The sequence below is a fragment of the Vanellus vanellus genome (genome assembly GCF_965231255.1).
Source record: "Vanellus vanellus genome assembly, chromosome: 2".
Lineage (NCBI taxonomy): Eukaryota > Metazoa > Chordata > Aves > Charadriiformes > Charadriidae > Vanellus > Vanellus vanellus.
The window spans coordinates 66,446,225-66,468,453 of record NC_138906.1 but is presented as its reverse complement, the minus strand read 5'-3'; the positions used below and the strand labels follow the sequence as shown (position 1 = coordinate 66,468,453).

At 37.8% G+C, this 22,229-nt stretch overlaps 1 protein-coding gene across 1 annotated transcript in view; it reads left to right on the top strand.

Moving 5' to 3' along the window:
* Positions 1–22,229, top strand: part of CTDP1 (CTD phosphatase subunit 1) — a gene marked incomplete at its 5' end in the record, with an annotated part of 120,495 nt that overhangs the window by 49,840 nt on the left and 48,426 nt on the right. The window contains one exon of the mRNA XM_082499664.1: positions 3,723–3,885. Within this exon, the coding sequence (XP_082355790.1) occupies positions 3,723–3,885 (163 nt within the window). The remainder of the gene's footprint in view (positions 1–3,722; positions 3,886–22,229) is intronic.

The following is a 22,229-nucleotide window of genomic DNA, read 5'->3' as shown; positions in this document are numbered from 1 at the left end:
CACAATTTGCAATGAAACTGTCACCAGTGAGTTACAGATGGTTCAGTTACTTTGGCCAACGTTCTGTGCGACAGGCATAGATCTTGCCATCGTGCTCAGCTCTGAGACTTGAACGCCTGCTTTTTGTCATGGCTGTTGCAGCCTGAGCGGAAGGGTGGCAAAGAGCGTGCAGCTGTACTAGGAGGGAAGGGAATGCAATGCAGTGCTGCTGGGTGGCTGCTGACAGCTGGCAAGAGCTCTTCTCTGAGAACAGGAAGGATTCCTCTTTAAAAATAACCTGCGTGTCAGAGCTTTGACACTCCGTATGTATCTCAACAATTTACATTTTCATATGGAAATAGTATTCTACAAACATTACAGTAAACACTGAAGTTGTAACAGGTCATGAGATGTGTAATGTAGCGTTGTCCAAAAAAATGTTAATGGCGTTTTGGACTAGAATGAAGTAAAAATAATATTACAAGTTAAATTCTAGTGAGTCCTAATAATACACTAACAGATGAAGCAAGGCTTAAAATATGGATATAATTTACATGTGAGAAGGTAAAAGTGGCACTCTGGTTTTAAATAATGCCGAGGTGCACCAAATGTTTGGTTTGAAAAGGTGTGTTGAGCAAATTTTGGTGGCTGAAGCAATTCTTTTAAGATTCATATAAATTAATTTCACTTATAAAATTTTTGTGTCTTAAATTGTAACAGCAAGCATGTAAGTTTTCATATCTGATGTTATCAGTCTTGTTATGACAACAAAAATATGAGGTACCAAATTGAAACCATGAATGGAATTTAAATATTTTTAACATTTTCATGATGATAATGCTATTTTTAGCTTTTGCCTTGATGCTGTATCAATGAAAGTGTTAAGATGCTTGTTACTTCCACAAATGTTGAACTCGCTGTATATGCAGTGAGTTCTAGTGCACGTGCATGTCCTTGTGCGTGCAAGACTGGCAAGCACCAACCAACTTGTGCAGGGTTGAATATGGTATTATTTTTGAAAAAGTAGTCATGAATCTCATCTGATTATAAGTAAATGTAAATACCTGCATTTGTACGTCTTTAAATTTTAATCAACGTAACAAGCAACTGAAAATGTAAAGCCTGAAAAATGTCTTTGATAAAATAAAAATGTTTCTTACAAACCTTAAAGAAGTCTTTGTTTTATATTGCCCTTTGGAATGCTTTGACAAGTCCCAGTGTTTCTTATCTAGTAACAGTTGGAAAATACTGGAGGAAAAAAAAAAAAACTGACAGAAGCCTTTAGAAGCTATTGACACAGTTATTTTACAGATAATATTTGTGTATAATAATGTGATCAAGGATGGCCTGACACTTTATTCTTGGGGGGGGGGGTATTTTTTTTAACAATGATGGAGTCTTTAACCTGAAATTTGTAATATCTCTGCATATTACTGCTTCAGAATAAAGAAGTTCATAACTATGCCTCATCACGGATGCAGTATCTCCAGAATTAAACTGTCAATACAGTTTTTATTAAATAATGATGCAAAATAATTCCTGCCTTTGCCACTTGTTAAGGTAGGGGTGATGTCCTCTGAACTGTTCAAAAAAGAATATAAGTAAGAATACAATGATACAGAAACTGCAAAAGAAGGAGTTCTTGCTGTCATCAGTACGATGTGTTCTTAAAAATATATACAATATTTATTTCTAGTTTAAGCAAATCTGCTTGGCTGCTTGCTACATTTAACTTGTGTATAATTCTTGGCATGGTCAAGCTTGTCATGTTTTTAATACAGTTGTGTAAGATGCTTATACATTTTGTTTTATCATTCTCTGTTTTACTAAGAATGTAAATGACATCACCACCTTTCTTTTGGCTAGGGTACCTATTAAAAACGCATGGAAATCCTGTTTTAAAAGAAAAAATATAGTGGAATGCTGTATTTTTTTTCCTTTTTTACCTATGAAAATTATTATCCGGGAGCAGTTTAATAGCAAAAGAAAACCATGTGGTCTTGTAAAATAGAAAACTTTGGGGGGGGGAAGCTGTTCAACTGTAATGAAAATCTCTAACAGAAAACAGTTTGGTTAATTCATTTCCACAACATCTAAATCATTGTTTTGGCTTCACAGGAAATTCCAGTGTACAGAAATTCCAAACTGCAAAGGGGAACATTTCTGCTCTGCTGCTGAGTAGTGCTGAGCTGATGGGGGTCTTCTGCAGCAGATTGCTGTGCTAGCCAGAACAGTGCTGTGGTGTGGCTCTCTTCCCCACCACCCCTAATTCAAAAATGAATTTGCATCTCCTGCACCTATCCATGGGATCTGAGAGGAGAGAGTTGTATATTTAAAAAAATATAAGCCCTCAAAATGAGCTCTATTCACAGCTTTGTGTGGCTTTCAGATTTCATACATTGAAGGACCGATGTAGAAAAAGTTATTGAGGTGGCCTTCTTAAGAACCTGTCAAGTTCACAAGCGGAGAAATTATTTTGTAGAACCTTATGTGTGACTGGATTTATGTAATTTAATGGCTTTTTTGGGTGGAGCTGCTGATCTAAAGCTATTTCTTGAAAATCCAAGCTCAATGAGAAGCAGCCATCCTGCTCCGAAACTCTTGTCAACAGAGACCACGCTGTACCCTTTCTTAATTGCCACCACCTTCTGAAACAACTTGATGGTGTCTCACTTGGTAGTTACAATTTGAAACAGCTTCTGATTTCAAATACAGTCACTTTTATACTTTTTTGTGGTAATTATTCCACACATGCACAATCTTGTGGCTAACGTAAATAATTTGTGATTCATGAGCTTTATGACCTGACATCTTTGAATAGGATTCTGGGTGGTGTTGAGCTACGATAATGTGTTCCAGGAGGTTAGTGTGACAGCCCAATATTCATAGTTAAACTGTATTGTGTAGCAGTTTTAGCTTCTCTGAGACTTTAATAGTTAAGTAATATTCACAAAAAAGGTGCCCAAGAAAGGTAGAAGTCTCCTGCTGTTGTTCTAGACGTGATCTATCTTTTTATTACTGTTATAAAGCAATTCTCATGAAGTTATAATTATTTTATCCATTTTTATGAACATTTTGACATTCCTTTTTGTATCTGCATGTTCTGGTTAAATACAGTAACGAGATAATGAAATACAAACTTAAGAGAAAATGCTACCATATTTGAATACACTAGCCAAAAAAGAAATATGGTCTGTTTCGCATCTCATCCAGGCTTAGCATCTGGGAAGTGTCTGAGGACTGAGGCTGCAGAAATGAGCTTTCTACTTGCAAACCCTCTTGTCTGTAAGGTTGAGAGATATAAAAGTATACTTTGAGACTCACAAACACAAGCATAACATAGATCAGGAAAATACATTAGAATATAAGAATTGTTTCTTGAATGTTAAATGTGTCAAGTGACAGACAAACTCTGATTGAGTACAATCTTTAAAGTATTTTAGGGGCAATGCACCTGCAGCTACTGAAACTCTTAGCCTCAGGAAAGGTTTGGTTATTTACAAGAACAATGGGAAGGCAAGAGAGTGAGTAACTTGTCAAAGGTAGAATAAGAACTTAAGCAATCCAACTGAAAATAAAAGCAATCGTTAGGAGACTTGATCTTTCTTCTGTTGATGAGCACAGAATCCTATTAAGCAAAGACATAGATATTCAGCAGTCGTAAATTGTTTATAGGTTTTTATTTCTAAACAAGCTGTAAATCAAGTAAATATTTCTTATGTGGGACCCCTGAAATTTTTCAGAGTTGTTCAACCACATCAGCAGCAGATGTTTGAAGAAGACCTACCAGTGAGTGAAAATGATGAGCAACCTGGTCCATCTAAGCGGAAACGCCAGCCGAGTATGTCTGAGACAATGCCCCTGTACACCCTATGTAAAGAGGATTTAGAGAGTATGGATAAAGAGGTGAGCTTAACTAATTCTGCCAGGTTTCTAACATAATGGTTGTTAGTTATGCATTACAGTTTAACCTCTGTTAAATTATGCATGTATGTGAACTGAATGTGAGCAGAACTTCATTTAGGTATAGACTTGTCACACAAAACATGTTATCACATTTGCTGTGTGTTTAGCTTTGCCAGCTGTCGCTTAAAACTTTTTTTTATTTTTAAAGTAAATCTTTAAATGATCTGGACAAAATCAGTGGCAAAATGGGAGAAGAGAGGTCTGTGGATGTAAAAGGCACAGGCTGTAGAGAAGATCAAAGAGCCAAAGGGGAGCATGGGGCCTCGTTATCTGTAGACATGCAATTGCAGTGCTTCTGCATCATGGTTCTGCAGGTGAAGGGAGCTTTCTGTCACAGAGTGAACTGTACTTTTTTCATACAAAACCACATCATTTGAAATTCATTGTGGACCTCTAGCAGCCGCCTATTTTTGACTTATCTTTGCGCTTTTTTCAAATGAGCCACCATCTTACATGATAATAAATGATACATATAGGAAAAAATGCCTATCATTGTACACCATGTTTTCATGAAATCATTGCACTCTATTTGACTTTACTATAAAACCTAGTGGCCCTGGAAGTTAAATCCATTTTTGAGCTCAGATCATTCGCTGGGGTGGGGACAGGAAGTTATGAACTGGCTAGCTTCTGGCAGTAAGTTGATTACAAGGTTACAGCCATAACAGGCCTTGAGAGTTATCGTCAGAAAATATAATAAAACTGTGAGAAGGAAACTGCGTATTTGACTAAGGAAATACAGAGTGTATGTATACAGTATAGCACAACTTTGAGACGTACTGTTGCTAGAGAGGGTCCTGGAGGAAGTTTGACCTGGTATTCTATGGAAAGGTCCAATAACTTTCAACTGCTGTCATGATCTAATCTGAATCATAGATGAGTGCAAGCTTTTAACTTCACCTGGTATCTCTTGGAGTTGATGACTTTTGATTTCTTTTTGCTTTTTGTTCCGAAGTTTTTTGTCCATATGATCTCAGACTTTTATAAGAAACAGTATTTCTTCTTGTCATGATGCCAGTCTCTGAATCCATCTGCCTCTTCCTTCTGTGTTGGTGGTGGTACTTAAAGCAAATTGTTATTATGGGTTGTTCCTATGTTTTTGTGTACTAACACTTTTCTAATGGTATGGCGTTTGGAAAACATTCATGAATTGCTGCTGCAATGTGTGCACTGAGCCAAAAGAAAGTGTGCATGTTTTCCAGAATTACTGCATAAAGTATTTATTGTTCTGTTTTTAAAGATACTGTTTGGACCTTGGTAAAAATCTGAATGTTCTGGCACTGTTTGTTTTGTGATTGATTACTCAATATGCTGCTACAGTTAGACCAAAGAAATTAAAGTTTTCTACCTATCCTACAAATATAAACATCTTAAATTACAATGATTTGGTTTTAAATTATGCTTTTACTTAAGCTGCATATTATGCTTGGAAACTAGACTACATGAACTTCAGAAGAAATGAAGCCCAAGTTCCAATAGATTTTATTCATAGTTGACTTAGCTTTGGTTCCCGGAGTATGATTTGAGGTTATAGTTGCTGCCAAAAGGTTTCCCTTCCACCAGTGTCTGTTCCCACCCCATCTATTAAATTTACGTTTCTCTGAACCTTGGGCAGCTGAATCAGTAGGAAGTCTTCAGTTTTATTTGGGGGGGAGGGGAGAATGTTTTGGGTTGGTTTGGCGGGGAAGGGGAGTATTTCTGGTATTTAGCTCCCCAACATGGTTTGATCAGGGATCAAACATTAGCACTGACAGGGAGAAGGGAGCACAGAGGACATATATTGCAGAGGGCGAAATGGATGTGGTAGTGCCATCAGGTCATCATCTCCTTGGGGGTGACTATAGAGACAGCCAAGGGAAACTAACCTTCGTGGACCAGCCTTGGGACTGTTAGCTTCACCTTGGTAAAGATAATGTATTAATGTAGAAGAAATGTAGAGTAGGTAATTAAACAGGATTTTATGGCATTGTGTGGGAATACACTTATGAAACAGAGGGAGGCCGTGTAGTAATGTAGTCCATAAAATATGAAAGTTTAGTGGAGCATACATAGGAGATTCTGCTGTCAGGAACCTTACCAAATAAAGTGAAAATAAGCTTGGTAAGGATTGCCTGTTGGTGCTCAGTTTGCTGTGATGACACTGTGACTAGTTTAAATTCCACAGAAAGGTGTTTTCTCTATCTCATTCTTTATCAAAACATGTTAAAGAGTGAAAACCTTTTGCAGTGATGTCACTAAGAAGTGTGAGAATTCTGTGCTCTGCCACAAGAATACTTTTGCCTCATTTGTATCCATTCTAGTGGCTATGACAGCCACAAGATCTACAGCTGATTGCAGACTACCATGGTGGAGTGAGGGAGCCTGTTTCAGTTGCAACGGTGATGTCTTACTCCAAAACTACAAGTGCTGGTGCCGAGACTGTTGGGGTCAGGTGTACGTGGTCCAAGAAAAGTGAAAGCAAGTCATGGTGTGACTTTGCAGTGTAAGCCAACCCAAGTCCTGACTGCTGTGTTCCTGTCCCTGAACCACTGTTGATAATCATGAGACCATACGGCAAGCCAGTTCAAGGAGCTGGTTTGGTCAGAAAACATCGCTTTCCAGGTTAATCTTCATCATTAGCAGCCTCCTGAAACAACTCACAATTGACACTGCATGAGTGCTAATGCTAGGAGTGGGAAGAAGATGGAGGAGCTGGGAATGAGCAGTGAAGGCTGAACTGCAGCCCTCCAGCGTTAAAGCTGCATCCTCGATATTTCTGCTGAATTCCCTGGCAAATTCAGATAAGGATTTTTACTAGATCAAAAGGAGTCTTTTAGCTTTAGGCACTGGGATATTTTTTTTTCCATTAAACAGGAAATGCAAGCATTTATATATACTGTTTCTATGGACATAACAAGCAATAAGTAACTCCTTTGTGCTTAACATTGAAAGGAAATCTTGCTTTTTCTATGCAAAAATCTCTGAAAAGGCCACACAGCCCCAAGCAATACAGCATTTGCCTGTAGTTTATACATGGGAGATTTTTGTTAGAAGAATCAAGATGGAAGCCAATAAAGAGAATTTAATTATGATATATTCCCAAATTAATTCCCTTTCCATCCTTAACCTATTTAAACATCTGTGTGTTGCTTTTCCTAGTAAAAAAGCATATCTGTTCCAGTATTCCATGGGGAAGAACTGCTATGGATAGGCATCTCTACTAAAATTTGTTCTTACGTGGATTTTTATCTTCTCTTTAGCTGTAGTTGTGCTATGGATACCAAATAATTCAAAGGAAATTAATAGCATCCCAGCTGTTGGGTTGCTGTTTAAGGTCACTTAGCCTTTTGTATCTTTTTCAGTGCCAAAGATGTGGGAGACCAGATCCAATGGTAGCTTCTTTTCCCTGTGACGTGAGGGATTGTTTGAACTTTAGGAAAGTGCAAGAACAAGAATATTCAATGCAATGGGATTGCTGTTCAAAGAGCAATTGCCAAATTAGAGGAAATGAATAAGGAATGGATCCCTACTTGGGAAATATACAACTTGCTAATGCTGGTGCCTGACAGTTGAGAGAACACTCTTTTTTTCTGTGCTAGACACAGATGCTTTGCAACTGGTGCTGCTGTTTGTCTCTGCTATGGAATGGTAAAGGGAAGCAGAATTAAATGCTGCCAGTTAAATTAGTTATATGGATAAATTTTTATTTCTAAATAACTGGTTATCTGATATGTAACCTGCAGAGGATTACTCTGTAAAAATACTGTTTATATCCAATTGTATCTAATATGCTGTAATCCTCCTGGTATGTTGCTGTTTCCACCAAAAGGCAGGGATTGAAAACCATCTTTAAAGAGGAGCTTTCCAAACAATTAAATGCAGTTGATAACTAACTAAAAATACCTCTTGTCCATAATACTTGTTCACAGTATCACAGTATGCTAGGGATTGGAAGGGACCTCAAAAGATCATCTAGTCCAATCCCCCTGTCGGAGCAGGAACACCTAGATGAGGTTGCACAGGAAGGCGTCCAGGCGAGTTTTGAATGTCTCCAGAGGAGGAGACTCCACAACCTCCCTGGGCAGCCTGTTCCAGTGCTCTGTCACCCTCACTGAGAAGAAGTTTCTTCTCAAATTTAAGTGGAACCTCTTGTGTTCCAGCTTGAATCCATTACCCCTCGTCCTATCATTGGTTGCTACTGAGAAGAGCCTGGCTCCATCCTCATGACATTCCCCCTTTATATATTTATAAACGCTAATAAGATCACCCCTCAGTCTCCTCTTCTCCAAACTAAAGAGACCCAGCTCCCTCAGTCTTTCCTCATAAGGGAGATGCTCCACTCCAGCATTACTTTTGTTTTTTCAAAACCAGTAATCTCACTTACAGGGAAGGTATCTACTTTTCCCTTCTTTGACTGTGTTGGAAAATAACTGTTGCAGAAGTGGGGAGAGGGAGCTGGGCTCTCTGCAGGTCTTCCCGTCCCCCGTTACTGCAAGGGTCCACTTGCCCACCTGCTTACCACAGAGGTATAGGGCATGCTTTTGGTGTGATTGCGTGGCATCGCTGTCCTTCCCCTGGGCTAGGTTGAAGTTGCTGACCTACCAGTCGCTACAATGTTGTGCAGATCTGCTGGTAGTTTACTGACAAAAACCAGAAAGTGGAATCCAGGCTTCAAATTAGTTTCCAGAAATAAGATTTATTATCTAAAGCAAGTTGCGCGAAGGAAGGTAATGAAATACAAATCATATGAAGACGATATACGCGTCTTTCAATTCATAACTGATTATCTCAGTACAGGGTGACGTGCAGTTCTCCTTCCCAGAGGTTACTCATAGATCATCTTGTGAGGGTATTTCTTCAGAATTCATCAAGAACTGTTCCTGTGAATTTCTAGTGTATCGATTCCTTTCTGCACTAATACAGTTACTTAAGTCTTTAAAGAAGGCCAGCAAAAACGATCTATGATCAATATTTAGTACGTGGTCAGTCCTGCTGATTTAGAAACTTTTATTTCACTTAAGCTATTGTTAATTCCTCTTTATTAAGGATGGGTTTCTTGTGAATTTGTGTTCCTAAGTGATATTTGGAGAGAACCTTATGCAACTGGGCTAGTATCGTGTCCAGTTACCTAGTCAAGTTGATCTAATCTTAACACTGTCATAACCTATGTGCTATAAATAAGCTGTTTGTTTTTACATGCTAATTGCTTCCTGGCAGATCTTGACTTTGCTTTTCTGTAAAATTTATCCTTTCTTCATGAATATCTGTTGCAGACCCAAAAGGTGATATTTTCTTTTTTTTAGCCCCGTGCATTGTGCTAACTTCTTTTTAAGATTATATAAAGCTGAATCAATTAAACATTTCTAAGATTTGTCCCTTTCATAAGTTTGACATTCTTGTGTATGCTAAATCACTTGTCCACGAGATAAATAAGCAAGGTCAAGACTTTTCGTTCCTCTCTTCCTTTCGGCTACAGATTATTCTCTTTTCTGTTCCTTTAAAAGCTGTGGCTGGCAGTACTGTTCCTTTATTTTTCAGGTGCTTTCTAATTCACCAGCCTGTGTAAATTGTAGAAACGCATAGAAAGATTCCAAGATGCTCCCTTATAAGATGGCAGTGGCAAAGGAAAAAGAAACTACTCTCTTGTGTCTTTTTTTCTTTTTCTCCCCCTCCCCCCTCCCCCCCCCCCCCCCGAATTATAAGCCTGTGCTGGGCTCAAGATCCTGTTCTCACTTGCTCATATATAGGCTGCTGCCACATCCATGGTAGACTGGAAGTAACAAGTACCCATGGCTGCCTGTCTTCTACTGTATCTGTCACTGTCACATCACAAATGCTTGCAGGACCAGTCTTAGGCAGATACCAGCTTCACTGATGGGAAGTTTCAATATGGCAGAAAGATTTCTAATTATATTTCGCAGTGCCTTTTCATCCAAGATGGCCTGGGATTACTGATGCCCTGGAACAGCTGTGCACACGTAGTCTACTAGTTTTATGATCCTTATGCTTTTGTGTTTATTACTGTGTTTTTGTCAGGGTGTTTGAGAGCAGCATCTGTATCTTGTCAAGTGTCATAATCTCTGCTATCTAAGGTAAAATATTTTGCTGGTTTAAATTCCTCTCAGTTTGAAACTTGGGAGAGGGGAAGAGAAGGAGTGAATCTGATACCAGTCAGACCTCCAGCTTTCCCATCTCTCACTTCAGTTAGTGGAGATGCAGAGATTCCTACCGTTTGGCTGGATATGTACTTAGCAGCTGCAGAGTGACCACATTGCAAAGGTATGTTCTGTGCATCAGTGCATTTAAGTATACAGATTTTTCTTGAGTGGGAATTGCCTAATGAACTACTTCCACATCAGAATGGTTCTGTTGATTTGGTACATATTCTGCGCATTCTTTTCTTTTTAACTAAGTTGCCGTTTACGTGCCATATATAAAGACTGAAATTACAACATTCTGCTCTTACATGAGGCCATTTTGTCACTCTGCATTTTGCTTTCATCTAAGCAGATTTATCCCTTAATTTCTGTTCTGTATTTTGAGTTAGTGGCTATACTGTGCAGTGAATTAAGAGGCAGTGTTTTTCTCCTTCAGTTTAGTGAAAGCCATTATCTCAGTAAGTGGTTAGCCTCTTGGTTAGTTGAAAAATACTAATTTAATGCGTAGGATGTGGTCTGTAGTGCAAAATAATAGCTGCCTGGGGCTCACTTGGGTACTGGATTGCACATTAACAGTTCCTTGAATTTCCGCAACTCCTTTTCTCATACAAAATTTCTTTTGTAACACCTTAACATGTAGTATGTCATAAATTGTACAGATGCTAAATTTAGTTAGCAGTCTCTTCTTCTAAATTGTAGCCACTTTTGAAGTTAAAAGAATGAGCCTGTGTGTACACTTGCTGTTGTCAGTGATAGTTCTCCAGGTGCCTTGGCCCTTGGAAGTTACGAGGTCTGCTTTACAGTTATTAGACTGCTTCCACTTGAACTTTTAAAAAAAATTTTTTTGAGGTAACTATTGGTGAAAGTATACATATGGAGAAGTATCAAAAGTAACTGTGCTACTCCTCATCAAAAACTTATGAGACGGTAAGAGTCTGTATGAAAACAACTTGCCAAAACATCTTGTGTCATGAACAGACCTGAGGACACTCAGACTGGCTGGCCTGGGTCTGTTGTGGGCCTTGGTGCTGTCTGTGTCCTCCTGTCACCTTCCTTCACACGCCGCCTCCTGTGTCCCCACCGGCCCCCGTGCCCTGGCCAGCTTCTCCCAAACAGAAGAGCGGGTGGTGTGAAAGCTGGAGAAACTCCAATTCTGCAGCCCTGTCACCTTCTCATTTTCAGTGTGGAGCGCTTATTACCAAATGGCTTAACCCAGCAAGATTAAATGTGTCCATTGCTTGCTTTCACTCTGCAATTAGTTTTCAGGAGAGAAACTGTGAGGCTGTGGGGCCAGGATTTAGGGTGCTGGTTTACCTTCATTGAGAGCTTGCTGTGGCGTGGTGACTGGCTGATAACACCAAGAAGTGTTACCTTGTTTTGTAATTAATATATCCTAAAGCTACTGTAAAAACAAGGAAAGTATTTTTACTGTTTTCCCCTGTCTAAGATTTTGACATTCAACTGTGTCTAATATGGTTAAATAACACAGAAGTAATTGAACATTAAAATACTATAATGTTAAAGCAATGATTTCACCCATATCTCATCTGGTTAGTAGAGAAAACTGAGTAAAGTTGTCCAGTACTATTTTTAATAGTTTGGCAATGAGAATCAGCAATGTAGAATTATAAGAGATCAGTACAGTGGAATGGAGAGAGGAAAGACAAGCACTTAAAGGAAGCTGGATATCAGTCATTTGTTTCTGCCTGCCTTTGTTTTGCTTTGAAGAATTTGTTTTCCACTGGAAAATGGAAACAATTCTAAAAAGTAGCAATTATTTTTAATTACAGAAGATATGTAAACATATTAAAAAACAGAAAAGAAGAAAAATCAGTATTGGTCATGTTTAAGTTGTAGGTAAAACATCCTGACAAGAAACATTGACACACTGACTGTTTTTCAGCTGATTGAAAGAACACTAAAAGAAATGCAGTGTAGATAAGCCTAGTGAAATTGGAATGGATTATCAACATGTGAAACATATATTTTCCTTTTTTTTAGTCTGATATTTTAACTGCAGACCATTAGTTTATGCACTAATTGCATAGAGCTGGTTATCTGCTTGTTTTTGTTTATTAAGATGGCATCATGGTCCAAGCTTGCCCTAGCAGCTGTTTTAAGTGTTTGTAAAGAGTTTTTTATGTAATACCATGTTTTACAAGGAGACAACTGACTACCAAAATAGGAAAAGGATTTTTATCTAATTTGATACTGTCTCAAGTAGGTGGTCAATTTTGAATGGCTTCTGTTTTTCTACACAGGTTGCTTAGAAAACATTATTTAACTGCAGTTTCTGGTGTACTTGGACATCTTATTTTCATTTTAGTCGTCTTTTTATAATTTATATACCATGGGGGAATATGGGAAACATTGGAACCTTTTGGCATTCAGGTGGCATACTGTATAAATATCTGTATTTTGTAGATAAAAATGGAAGCTACCTATATATGTAAGGATTAGTTTGATGGCACTCATGACAAGTTGTTAATTAAAAGGTGATATTATGTAGAATCTTGTGCGAAATGAACATGATCAGTCAAATTCTTGTCTGGTCAGGCTATTGTTAGGAGAAAATAAAAGAAAATGTATGATTGAGACTGATCCACTTTTATTACGCCCAGATATTTTAACAGGTAATTTAATCATCAGATAAGTAGAAATGGTTGTGCTACAATAGATATTATTAATGGGCTGCACCAAATGGACACCAACTAAAGAAGCAGTCGTGCTTACTTCAGAGCTAGCCTCTTTTTGAGGAATCTGATAAAATTTATAGTAATGATTGACTGCCTGAGTTTTGTCTGGATTTCCCTGCTTATTCTATTGACAATCAGTCAAAGATTGATTTGATTTACTTGTCAGCAAAGATGCTTCTGCCGTCTTACATATTCTTCATACTTTCCCGATGCAATCAGCATTTGATTCGGAGTCTCTGCCATTCTTCCAAAGGTGTTCTCAAAATTGTTTCCTTGTAAGTAATCTTGGATTTTTAGAGGATATTTGCATAAGTTATTGAGAAAAGTAGCTTCTTTTTACACGTTGCTATCATTCTGCTAAGCAGAGTAAAAATTTTGCAAGTAAGATTAAATCTAAGCTTTGTGTGTTTGTTTCTCCAGATATGAACAACTTCTTTTGGCTTTTAAAGTACACCTGGTTAATATAACAAATGCATTATTCTAATGTTATTCCATATGAAATGGAAAATAGGTCTGTAAAGTTTCCACCTCTAGAATGTATGTACTAAGTGTTTAAAAAAAAGTGAAGGTTGGTTATTCTATAGGGAAGAAAGCTTTTCCATAGATTCTGTTTGGTTTTTCTACCAACACTGATAGTACATTATGTATCTGCAGCCTTCTCTGCTTGGGCTTAGTAAAGAGAAGCTGTAAGCCTTCTTCAACTGTTTTGCTTGCTCACTGATAATGGGGCAAAACTTCTTTAAATAGAGTTCAGTAACCTCATTTTAACATATGTGTCTACCTCCAGTATTCTAAATCAAATGCAGCTAGGCTGTCAACACTAATTGGCCACAGTTAAGAATGAATCGTCTGAGCCATGTTAAACAATTTGCAAGCTGATCCCTACCATAATTCTGAACAGCTGCATATAGGGCCTGACTGAGCCTCATCACAAGTCTAACATGTTTTTACATTTAAATTTGAGCTGTTATTCTCCACGAGTGATATTTAAAAGTGTCTGCTCAAGTCCTGGTCTGTCTGAACTGTTTCTTCATAACTATTTATTTGTTTTATCGAGATGTCCTGATACTTGTATTTCAACATAAGAATAAATATAGCTATGCAATATAGCATAATATATGTTAGGTGCTATGGAGAATCTTACAAACACTTGCATAATACTAGTCTGCTATAATTATTTACAGATTTATTTTGTGTTTGGAATTTATGGGTTATAAAAATGCACGTCCATTTTAGTGACATAAAGACCAGGTTATTTATAAATGCAGTGTTGAATGACATTTTGTACCATTACCCTTTAATCAGCTGTTATTGATCAGTTATCATAAGGTGACTTATTTTTAAATTGAAATTATGCATAATTGCAATTGTTCACTTCTAAGGTATCTTCAAGATAAAATATCTTTCCTGTGCTTTAGTAGTCTTGGTTCTTGTCAGGCACCAGCTTCAGAGAGCACTGAATCTATCTGCTCAGCTCTGCCTCTGTGTGATAGTCCTGCAGCTGCAAGCGTTTTCGCTCCTGTGTCGGCGTCACCAAGAATACTTCCATTCCATGTACAACTTTGAGATTATGAAAAGCTGCAGAACTGGAGCCCCCTACTGATGTAAAAAAATCCCTGCTGCAATGCAGTCACAAAATGAATAATTACATGAATGGCCATGCTGCTATAACGTTTTCATGTCTACAGTAGTGGTATTAATTTTAGATTTTGAGAGATTGTCATTGTTACTCTAAATTGTTATGGGTTTTGTATATGAGCTTGCACTTTCTCTTTGCCAGGCATCACAGTCAGCTGTAGACAATATTCTCTGTCGGTCCTCATAGCAAATATGATGATACTGCTTTCTCCAAGATGAACACAGACAGCTGTCTATCTCAGATATTTTAGTACTCCAACATCAAACTTGTTTCATCACAGAGGTATTGAGGACTGGATATAGCTGATATACCATGACACAAAGATCATATCAGAACCTGCATAGTATCCATCACCTTAATATTAAGGTTCTTGTAGAAACAGACTACTCTTCAGCTGCTGGGCTTATCTGTCACTGTTTTGGATTGTCTTTTTCTTTTTCTTTTTTTTTTTTCCTTAACTTATTCCATGCCTAATTCTGGCTAGTGAGTGGGCTAACTATGCAGGACACTTACACATTCACAGTGCTCATATTTCTTTACTACTTCACTTAAAAGCTGCGTGCTTGTCTGTATGGGGTCTTTTTGCAGTCCCATTGCCCAGTTCAGCAGAAACCGTGTCAAAGCTGACCTGTCTTCACTGTCATCTTTAAGTTTCTGGTAAAGCAAATTCAGAAAGAGTTTTTTTCCCCAGTGCTTATTACTTGAGGTGGCTTTTTTAGCTTGAGCACATTGTGGCCAGTAGGTCAAGGGAGATCATTCTCCCCCTCTACTCTGCACTGGTGAGGCCACAACTGGAATACTGTGTCCAGCTTTGGGCTCCCCAGTTCAAGAGGGACAGGGGACTGCTGGAGCGAGTCCAGCGAAGGGCAACTAAGATGATTAAGGGCTTGGAGCATCTGCCTTATGAGGAAAGGCTGAGAGAGCTGGGACTCTTTAGCCTGGAGAAGAGAAGGCTGAGGGGAGACCTTATTAACACTTACAAGTATCTAAAGGGTGGGTTGAAGGAGGATGGAGCCCTCTTTTCAGTGGTTCCAAGTAACAGGACAAGGGGTAATGGGCACAAGTTAGAAAATAGGAAGTTTGGTTCAAATACAAGGGAAAACTTCTTTACGGTGAGGGTGACAGAGCACTGGAATGGGCTGCCCAGGGAGGTTGTGGAATCCCCTTCTCTGGAGATTTTCAAGACCCGCCTGGATGCAGTCCTGAGTAATGTGCTCTAGGCAATCCTGCTTTAGCAGGGGAGTTGGACTGGATGATCTCTAGAGGTCCCTTCCAACTCTGAAAATTCTGTGATCCTGTGATAAACGTCTCTTGGCTCTTGTGATAATGAGACCAAGCTCATCAGGCTTACTGAAGAGGGAAATTCATTGACAACCAAGCAATGCTTCATGAAGCCAGCTGATGTCTGGCAATGCTGGTGCCAAACAGGTTAAAATTAGTAAGTTATGGCAGATCCAAGCTGACTCTGCTTATAGCTTGGATCTGCCACTCTTGGATCAGAGTGGGTTTACTAGCTTGTTCATAGTATGTGTGAATAAACCTATACTGAACACAGCATATCTGTGTTTATATAGCAGTGGTTTTGAGCTAGTAAGGCCTACTGTATCCCAATTGCTCAACACAGTGGTAGTTTAAGTTCCTTGGCAGCTGTGATACCTGCAGAAAACCTGCACTTGCAGATAAATGAAAGCATACTTTTGCCTGTGTGTTGTTCTCACCTTAGTATTGTCGTAGGCTGACTTCTGAACAGCTTTATATGATGCTAAACAAGAAGTTCAGGTGTTCAACCTTTGAAATGGAAAAAAACTTATTTTTTTCTGAAATATGTGTGTAGCAATGAATATTTATTCAGTCTCTCTAAGTGAAAGATGCTTTCAGTTAACCTTGGGATGGTAAAGCCTAGCACTGTGCTAATAGAGTTGTTTAAACATCTGGTAACAAGGATTCATTTTGAGAAAGCTTTGAAACAGTTGAGGTGCAAAAATATAGGGATTTTTTGTCTGCATATGGTGTATATCTGAAACTTTTTGCTTGTGCTTGTATATATTTCTGTTTCAGGGTAAAGATTATTTGGGTTCTCATATCTATTGGAGTAAAGTCCATAGCATAACTGTTATTCTACAAAAAAAAAAAAAGTTTTCTGATCATGACACTGTTCAATAACAGACTGCATTTTTAGTTGCAGCGTTTCAGAAGTTTGGTGTTTGTCTCTGAGCTGAAGCACATTAGAGCCTTAAATGTAAACTAAATAATTGTAATTCAGGTTGAAGTGATTCGAAATCAAGCTCCTTCCCACTCTTGGCTTTTTTATTTTAAGGGAATAACCAAATGGGTTAAGCCCTAAATGCTTCTCAGGAGTTTTCCAAATAATGTGTACTTGCAGGTTGGTTACAGCATTAATGACTTGCAAGAGAACATGTGGATAAGTATCCCAGTATGTTTTTCTCGGAAAAAATGAGATTTTCTGTTTAGAAGTGCAGACTGTAAAAAGCTGTATCACTTCTCATATTAAAAAAAAAAAAAAAGTATTATTTTAAAGCTTTTCCACCATTTCAGCGGATGTTGCCAGATAAAATAGTGAGTATATAGAGAAAACTATTCCATTATTTTTCAAACCATTGGACAGACAACAAGCTGGATTGATGGAGACCTACCCACACCTGTTCAAAGCTGCCTCCGTGTGTCAAGAAACATAATATTAACTGGGTCAGAGTGGGAGTGAATTTTAGCAGTAGATTACACTTCATCCTAGTCTATGTTATCTAGTAATCTCATTGCTTCTTAGGTTTGGGCAATCAAAATGCTATCCTCTACAAAATGCTTGTGAAGGTAAACACTGTAATAGATGTGTTCAGCATCTATGGATTTTTTCATTTTTGTTTTTAAGTGGAACTTCACGAGAGCAGATGCTGTCAAGAGGGCACTTGAACATAGCTTGATGATCAAAAAATTGTTGTAAAATGAAGCTTATGTCCAAAGAAAACTTGGTGTGAGGGAATGACTGTAAGCAATACAAGTTTTTATGCTGAGTCATTTGTACCCAAATTTCTGTTGTTTGTTTGTTTTTTTTAAATAACGTAAACAATATAAAACTAGATTAGGAGCTCAGAAATTGTACAACCTCTTGATGCTGACATACTGATACTGTGGTGCCCTCAACAATTCATTAGCGTCTTGCTGCAGATGTCTCCCCTTGGCAGTGAAATGTGTCAGAAAAGATCACTCGGAGCCTCGGCACTGTGCCCTCTCAAATTGCCATGTGTCATTTTTAATAGTATGTTAAGATTTCTAACTTAATGTGTCAGTGATATTTTGTGATAGTATTTAAACACCTTTTTGCAAGCGTTCTTTCATTAGCAGATTAGATTAATTTATGTTACTAAAAAAATCTTGATCATTAGACTGTGCATGTCTCTTGCTAAGTCTCTAGGAAAAAGAAGAAAGGTATGACTTCTTCTGGCAAAACTGTGCCTCAGTTAATAGCCAGACTGACCATTCTTAGGAGAGACTTTCAAAATTGTAAAACAAAGATGTTTCTTGCTGCCTATCAGCAAAATATACTTTCTTTAAAGTATAAAGGATGGTTTTGAGAACAAAAAGTATTGTGATACTGTCTTGTTTTAAAACAAGGGTGAGCAGTACTACTGTAACCTGTTAACGACTTTTCAATGTATTGCTATAAAGGTTTACAAGGTGGGAGCTATACTGATACATATTTGCAGCAGGCTGAAATCCCTGCAGTGTCTACCTGTGTTACCTTTTTTGTTTAATAGGTATGGATACTTCTAGTCTGTACCAGGCCTTTTTGTTGGCTGGAAAAGATTACATTAATGTTAGTTTCTCTTCATTTTGCACACCTGCAAGTTAATTTCTATTGATTAAAGATCACTGAAGGTCTGTTTGTATAAGAATTTTCTCCTTGCTCCTTTCCCTTTCATCTATGGGTTTGTATACATTAGTGTTCTATTTGTATAGCATCAATAGACTCTCCAGGTTTTCCAGTCTCTGGATATTTAGATAGTGCTTATCTCTACAAAAACAGTGTAACAGAATTTGAGTACAACAGACTATTATCTGTGGATTCACTCTCTAGCTTATTCCTTTAAGGTGAAGGTTTGCCCAAGGTGAAATCAGGACACTTAGTGAAGTGTGGCACTTAAACTTGAGCATGCAGCTTGGGTTTCTGTTCCATTGCAGGTTTTCTGATTTTGTTTTTCAAGATTTGCAGGTACGGAAAAACTTGAAAGATTGCCAAGTGACAAGAATTTTAACTATCCATAAGAGAATCTGCTGATAGTGCCAGTAAGCCGCAATAGTAGCAGATGGTTCAGTCCATCAGTTTATGAAATTCTGTATTGGCCACAAAAAAGCATGTGATAATACTTTTAACATAACTTTTCCAAGTCATCTTTCTTCTTCCTGTTATAGACTTCCACTATTCAGGTGGAATAGTGGTTCTATTCAGGTTGTGGTTACACATCTAATAGAGATGCTTATTCAAAGTCTGTTCCCAGGTTTGTTCCTGCTGTCATGTACTGTTACGGCATGGGTGTTTGTGTAGACATAAAATGAAGCGAGACAAAGAACTGGTGTAGCCTGAGTAACTTGATACAACTGGACTGGCTTCAAGCAGGCAGCTGGACCAGGTGACCTTCAGAGATCCCTTCCAACCTAAATTATTCTGTCATTCTAGGTTTTTACAGACTAACAAACTCTCAGATGTCCCATAAGGCGCTTTTATTTTTTTAAACAGGTGGGGTAAGTGAAATAGAAAAAACAAGATTAATATTCTGCTTAATGGAAATACTGAATACTCAAATGGTTTCCATTTCCTTCAAGCTTGCAAGTATTGAGCATGTTTGCTAGTCAACTCCTATGATTTTCAGTAGGGAAACTAATACTGAAGAATATGCAGTTCGTGGCAGAGTGTATAAATGTATAGCCTTTTTCTGACTGACTTTGGTTTCACCAACTGTTTCAGCAGAACACATTTTAATTTAAATTTAGTGATCCAAGAAATGAAAGTCAATCTCTCAATGAATTATATGTGAAATAAATCTTATAAAAGCTTTTTTCTAAGGTCTGGTAATATTCCCTAAACTGTTTACAGCAATTTTTTCTAACCTATCGAAGTAGATATAATAGCACTGCTAGACTTGATTATTCTAATCTGAAGAATGCCTTTATCAAAAACAGGATAGTACGAAGACAGTTTTTAGGGTATGGAGATTTAATTAGAGGAAAATGTACTTTTTTTTCAGTGATGACAAGACCAGTTTTTGTTACATTTCTGATGTTACTGATTCACCACCTGCTCAGATGAGCCAGTGGTAATTGTGATAGAGAACAGTAAAATCTGCATTTGAAGTGCTTGAGACAAAGGGGTGTTGAAGCACATGCATAAATGCATTATGTGACTCTAAAAATCAAGTCAGAAATTTGAAAGGAAAAAAATGCTCTAATGCCAAAGAAAGAAAATAGATTAAACAGAATGTGAAAGGCGAGTTCTTCTGAGGTTACGCAGAAGAAATGGGACTGAGTTATATCACGCATTCTCCCTCAAATTTCATGTACTGAGGGATGACTTAACCTACTTCAGACAGTTTATCCTTCCAGTGACATCTTTGCAGAAAAAAATGTTTTGTTTCAATGTGACTTCAGCCCAAATCTCTCAATACAGACTTTGTGTATTGTAGGAAATTTTAATTATTCACATGCATAATGTCATATATCACCTCATAAAGCATGTTTAAAAAGCGGCTAGCTCTTTTGAAGACATGGGTGGTAATGTCTTGCTCCTCAGATAACTGTCCTAAACATTGAGGTGGTAAGAATATAATAAAAAGCTATTCAATCAACTGAGACAAAAAACGTGAAATGAAAAGTTTCATATACAGAGGAAAAAATTAAGATCAAAGATAAGTTAAAAGTTATTAGATTAGTTACCATATTTGAGGAAAAAAAAAAAATTCCTGATGTCAAACTAAGTGGATTCTTCTCTATCCAGTAAGAAGTGGTCTCATGTTGCAGCCCATAGCAACTTATAGCTATGGAAGTTAGAAGAAATTAATATTGTTAGCTCGTTTCAGCCAAACTTAATAGTGGACTCAAAAAATATTACACCAAGAAGTGCATAAATCCAGGCCCAAAATGGGGTTTTTCTTCTATTTAAGGTCTTGCAGCTGTGCTGCAGAGTACATGCATCCAAGTAGTCTAGTCAGTGAGGCTTCCACTGATCGCTCCTAGCATGCTTTCTGCGATCATCCAAGTAAGCTTGGAGAGGGTGAAAGGGTCTTATTTGACTCTGTCTTACCACATCTGCAATTCTTTAATGGTATTTAGCTGTTAATGACTGGATAAAGTAATACTAGGCAACCCATGAAAATGGTGCTGCAAAACTAAGCTCTACAGTTTAGCAGAGTGGAAGGACAATACTCAACTGAAAGGCTGCTTGCTACTGAGGAGGCAGCGTTCCTCTCGTGTGAGCGGAGGACTGCTTCCCTGCAAAGGACACCAGGGCAGACCTCGTCCTACTACTGGCTTTTTGTCTTACCTAAAGCCAGAACTTTTTGTAAGTAACGTTCCATAACAGACTAAAACCACATTCTTTCTTTAAAGGGTAGCTGTAGATCATCCTCTTACTCACTGGCCTTTAACTCATGTCGTTGGAGTCTTTTCTGGAATTTTGGCATGGATGTTTTCAGCAGTCTAAATTGAAGAATCATTGCATTTAGCAGCCAGGGAGCTCCTATTTCTGTTAGGGTATCATCGTTTTAGAAATGCTGCAACCAAAGAAACGGAGCCTGCCTCCGGTAGGCTCAGGCTATCATTCCTCTCCGTCCCAGTCATAAGCTAATGTGCAGTCCAGCCAGAGTTGAAATGCTGTTCTCGTTTTTCAGTGATGCTCATGAAGTCTGTCCTTTTGAATAGGTGAACAGCTGTATTCTGGCCATAGATACTATGGTAATTTTGATTTTATTCTCAGACTTCAACATTTAAAAAAAAATACAATGTAGATTTACAGGCCTATTACTATTTAACGAACTTCTGGCAGAGGATTTCTTTTGAAAGCAGAATAAAGGAAAGGAAGATTAGAGGTATGGATGGCTTTTTTAATCGGATAAAGCTGTAGCTTCCAGGCTGCAGCGATGTCACTGTCTCAGGAGGGCTTTGGAGAAGTCATTGTGTTATCTTCCTTGAGACATTTTCTCTTCAGAGATTTTGAATTAAAAAACCATTGTGAATTTTACAATTAGTACTCTTAGTCCATGCAAATTTATTTTATAATTCAGAAATTGGTAGTTAGGCATGGGCTTTTTTTCTCTTTCCAACATCGTGAAGTGTTACTGATTTAATTGAAGGAAGCAATTTTTATTATGCTAATAATAATGTTAATGATTTAGAATCCTTAAGTCAGCACTTGAGGCACCCTAATTACCAAGGAAAGATTTGACCTTATGTTTCTTTTAGCAGTTTCAAGTATTTGTCCTAAAGATCTCAAGAACGTTTACGAAGTTTCTACTCAAATGTAGGCATTGCTTTCCAGATGGGAAATTCAAAGATACTCAGAACTTCTCAATGGCATTCTTTGAAGTATTAACAGCCTCACTCGATCATAATCAAGGTTACAGGATTGTTATTAGTGTTGTGTTTTAATAACAATACTGGTATGTAATCTCTAAGTGACATTTTATTTCATTTCTAGTTTAAGTATTAACTGCAGTAGTAAAATCCAAATGTAGTGAATTGTATAGTTGTAGTCACATTTGCCTTACCTTTTCATTTGCAAAAGTTAAGTGGGCAAATTAATAC